General features: G+C 41.5%; 1 protein-coding gene across 1 annotated transcript in view; it reads right to left on the reverse strand.

The window, feature by feature from the left end:
* Positions 1-135: 135 nt before the first annotated feature.
* RANGAP1 (Ran GTPase activating protein 1) overlaps positions 136-4,021 on the reverse strand; it is a 22,546-nt gene continuing 18,660 nt past the window's right edge. Inside the window, exons 15-16 of the mRNA XM_080971392.1 lie at positions 3,707-3,828; positions 136-968 (exon numbers count right to left, since the gene is read on the reverse strand). Coding sequence (XP_080827518.1) covers positions 899-968; positions 3,707-3,828 — 192 coding nt within the window. The 3' untranslated portion in view covers positions 136-898. The remainder of the gene's footprint in view (positions 969-3,706; positions 3,829-4,021) is intronic.

Here is a 4,021-nt window from a genome sequence, read left to right on the forward strand (position 1 = left end):
TGAAGGGTTGCTTATTTCCATTTCTGCACTGTCCAATGAGTCGAATTTCTGCTTCTAACAATCCAAACGCAATCACTTTCTTTACTCAAGGTATAAGACGAAATATGAACAGAATGATTCCAAGGAGAGTCAATATTCATTTTTCTTATACTGAACCAAACCTATTTTAATTGAGAGCGTTTATGCTTAGAAATATTACTAGCAGTTTTCTTGCAGGCCACCAGAATCAGTCATTTCAATGAGAAACATCAGTGACTAATGGGGAAGGATCACTCATGATGATCCAACAACCAATGAAATAGCCCCAATTAGGAATATATGTCACAGTCCACACAATACAATAACCTAAATTTCTGAGAAACAGCAAAAATAGTGACATTGCTTTATACCTGGTGCTGGCCTAGAGCTGGAAGAATTGCTCCCCCAAAGCTCATAGGACAGTGCAGTAAAAAAGTTAGTGTCAAGATTTCCTGTTACCCCATGAGAGGTGGTCCTCTGACAAACAGTTCAATTTAAGCCATTTAGTGAGTCCAAAGCCCTGAATTTGGAAACAGAAGTTTCAGCTAAACAAAATGCAGAAAAGCCGAGGGAAGACTAACCTCAGAGAAAGGGGGATGGGGGGAAACAACAAAGTATTTACACCGGGAAAGGCAGAGTTCACTTTGGAAAAAAGAGAGCTTAAAAACACACAGCCCCCTCAAAAAAACCACGAACACGTTTTTTTTAAAAAAGCACATGGCAGACTTCCTCAAAGCTTTAGGTAGCAGTAGGTGGCCAGACATCCTGGTGTCAAGAGAGGCAGAATGTTTTATCCATAAGTTCCGTTGTCTTTATCTGCTCTCCATCTCAAGCACTCTGATGGCAGTCCTATAATGTGAGGGAAACAGCTTCCTGTGTATTACAGCTGGTGGAGGGTTTGTAAGAGCAAGTGGCGGGCAAAGGAACAGGAATCCAAAGCACGATTGGGTCTGCAAAGATAAAATGGAAATAGAAGAAGGGATCAATATTAATGAACTTGTACTCGGATCAACAGATATTCTCAAAGGTGACAAAGAGTTCAGTTACGTAGCCCTGGAATCTGCCATAGGCAGTGGCAATCGCTAGGTGCTTTAAAAAAATACTCAGGATTTCCCACAATGCAACAGTCAGATACACTTGTATGTGTCCCATGTACATGTAGGCCCCATGGTCTAAAACGGGAGGTGGGGGCTAACTGGCTGCCCAGATGTTGTTGGACTCCCAGCATCCTAGCTATGGTCCATGCAGGAGGATGGGAGATGCAGCCCAACAACATCTGGAAGGTCACCCCTGGCCTATCAGGATTATTCTGGTGTCACTATGGAGTACAGAGCAAAGTGTACCGCAGGAAAATGGGGTTGTGGGGCAGAAACAGGATTCAATCTGTAGCAAGAGTGAGGCGTGAAACAAAGAAGTTCTGCACTGACAGAAGTCTATCCAGGACAATATTCTCTCCCTCCCTCTCTCTCTCTCTCTCTCTCTCTCTCTCACACACACACACACACACACACACACACACTCTATCTATCTATCTATCTATCTATCTATCTATCTATCTATCTATCTATCTTCATTTCCCATTGTTTAATATGACTTCAATTCTGCCACAATGTGGTCGACCACTAGGTGGTGCTGCAACAGCATGGGGGTAATTGCCAAGAAAAGGACAGTGCAACTTTATTGAATATTTGTATTACTGCTCACACTGGGGCATGGTCTGAGACCGTCTGACTGTCAATACCCGCTTGCATAATCTTATGAGGTTCAGTGGAAGACAAAAGAGCAACATGGATACAACTGTACTGCTCATATGGATGAGAACAGAAACTAAAGTCTCTTGGGGTCAGATGAAGCAAACACCAAGCATCAATGAAATTAAAGCCTTGTAGCACTTTGGCAAAATGCCTTGGCTTGCATTTTCATTTTAGAAGGTGTGGAACCCCTTCTATCCATGTGAACATCACAAATCCTATTTAAATCACCATCTAACATTATTGCACCTTCTTGAAAAGACATCAGTTTAGAAACAGAATTGTAGAGTTGAAAAGGACCCTGAGGATCATCTAATCCAACCCCTCACAATGCAGGAATATGCAGCTGTCCCATATGGGAATGAACCTGCAACCTTGGCATTATCAACACCACATTCTAACCAACTGAGCTATCCAGGCTGAGTAAAAGGGTATTTTTGAAAGGGTATTTTTAGGAAGGGATGGTAAACAGAAGCTACAGTTAAGGTAGTAGAATTAAGTTCCCCTTTGGCAAAAACAAATCTGCCAGCATCGTCCATACCATTTACAGTGGTGCCCCACAAGACGAATGCCTCGCAAGATGGAAAACTCACTAGACGAAAGGGTTTTCCGTTTTTTGAGCTGCTTCGCAAGACGAATTTCCCTATGGGCTTGCTTCGCAAGACGAAAACGTCTTGCAAGTTTGTTTCCTTTTTCTTAACACCGTTAATACAGTTGCAACTTGACTTTGAGGAGCAACTCATAGAACGCAGTGTACATAGTAGCCTTTTTTGAGGTTTTTAAAGACTTTGGTGATTTTTGAAGCTTTTCCAAAACTTCTTTTGCAGCCATTTGGTAAGTTAAGCTTTTAAAACTTTTTTGGGGGGTTTTGGATTTTGGGTTGGGGTGTTTGGAATTCAAGGACTTGGTGTTGGGGAGGGGTTTGCAAGAATCTGGAAGCTTGTGTTTTTTTCCCTGCATTTTTATGATTTTCTGTGACCACTGGGCCACTCTGCTGTTTTTTTAAAAAAATTCTGGATTTGAATTTCTGTGTGCTGGGTGGCTGGGGGAACAGTTGGGGAGGGGGTTGCAAGAATCTGGAAGCTTGTGTTTTTTTTCTGCATTTTTATGATTTTCTGTGACCATTGGGCCACTCTGCTGTTTTTTAAAAAAATTTCTGGATTTGAATTTTGAAATGCTCTTTACAGTATGTGTGACTTTAAAGAGCACTTAATAAACTCTTGTTGTACCAAATTTGGCTTTGTTTGGACATTTTTGACCATAGGAACGCATTAATTGATTTTCAATGCATTCCTATGGGAAACCATGCTTCGCAAGACGAAAAATTTGCTAGACGAAAAAATTCGCGGAACGAATTAATTTCGTCTTGCGAGGCACCACTGTACAGTAAAGGAGTAAAATTTGAGCCCTTCAGAACTCCCCGTGGGAGGGTTTGTTAATGAAAAGTTCTCATGTCATTCTGCTCTTTGAAAGGCAGACCTCAAGGGGATTATTGAGACCTTATGATAAAATATGTGTTTTGATTAACCACACTATTATAACAATTGTGAGAACACTTAACATTAAAACATCAGAACAAGGTTGTACTGTGAATGGCTCTGGAAAAGAGATCCTCTCTCTCAGGTCCTTCAGGCCATTCACATAGGCAACAAATGGAGGGGCATTAATAAATCAACCATAATGAACGAATAACCCCTCTCCAGATGAGTGTGTGATTCCAAGGCTGGATATCTATCACCCTTAAAAAAACCAGCCAACCAACCAAAAAAGGCTTTTCAGCAAAAGTTATTACAGTTTATGGCTGACGTTTAAGCCCTTTGTAATATCATGTCTTGTGCTGAGAGGTTTCTTCTGGATCCAGCAATATGATGTGTCTCTGTTCTCTGGGAGCAGCAGGTGTTACTAATTTTTCTTATGGAGAAAGGCACAATACTCACTTTGTAACAAAGGCCAAAAGAACTGGCACAAGAGATTTAGGGAAATAATCCTGCTGGACCATGTGGTTCAGAGTCATCAAAGGGCCATAAAGGCTTGGTACAGCCTTGATCTTCTCTTCGCTCTGGAAGGTACAAGCAGACATGCATGAGATACAAATGAGCATCTGGGATCGTTCAGAGACCACTAAGAGGCGGCTGATTTTTACACTCAAGGAGTATATTTAAATTGTGTTGAATATATAAATTTGCTGAGATGGTGCAGTTCAAGATACCAGTGTCCCCTGTTTCTCTTCCATCCCTTCGTGGCTGCCTACC

The sequence above is a fragment of the Podarcis pityusensis genome, assembly GCF_964106645.2.
Source record: "Podarcis pityusensis genome assembly, chromosome: 10".
NCBI classification, from domain to species: Eukaryota; Metazoa; Chordata; class Lepidosauria; order Squamata; family Lacertidae; genus Podarcis; species Podarcis pityusensis.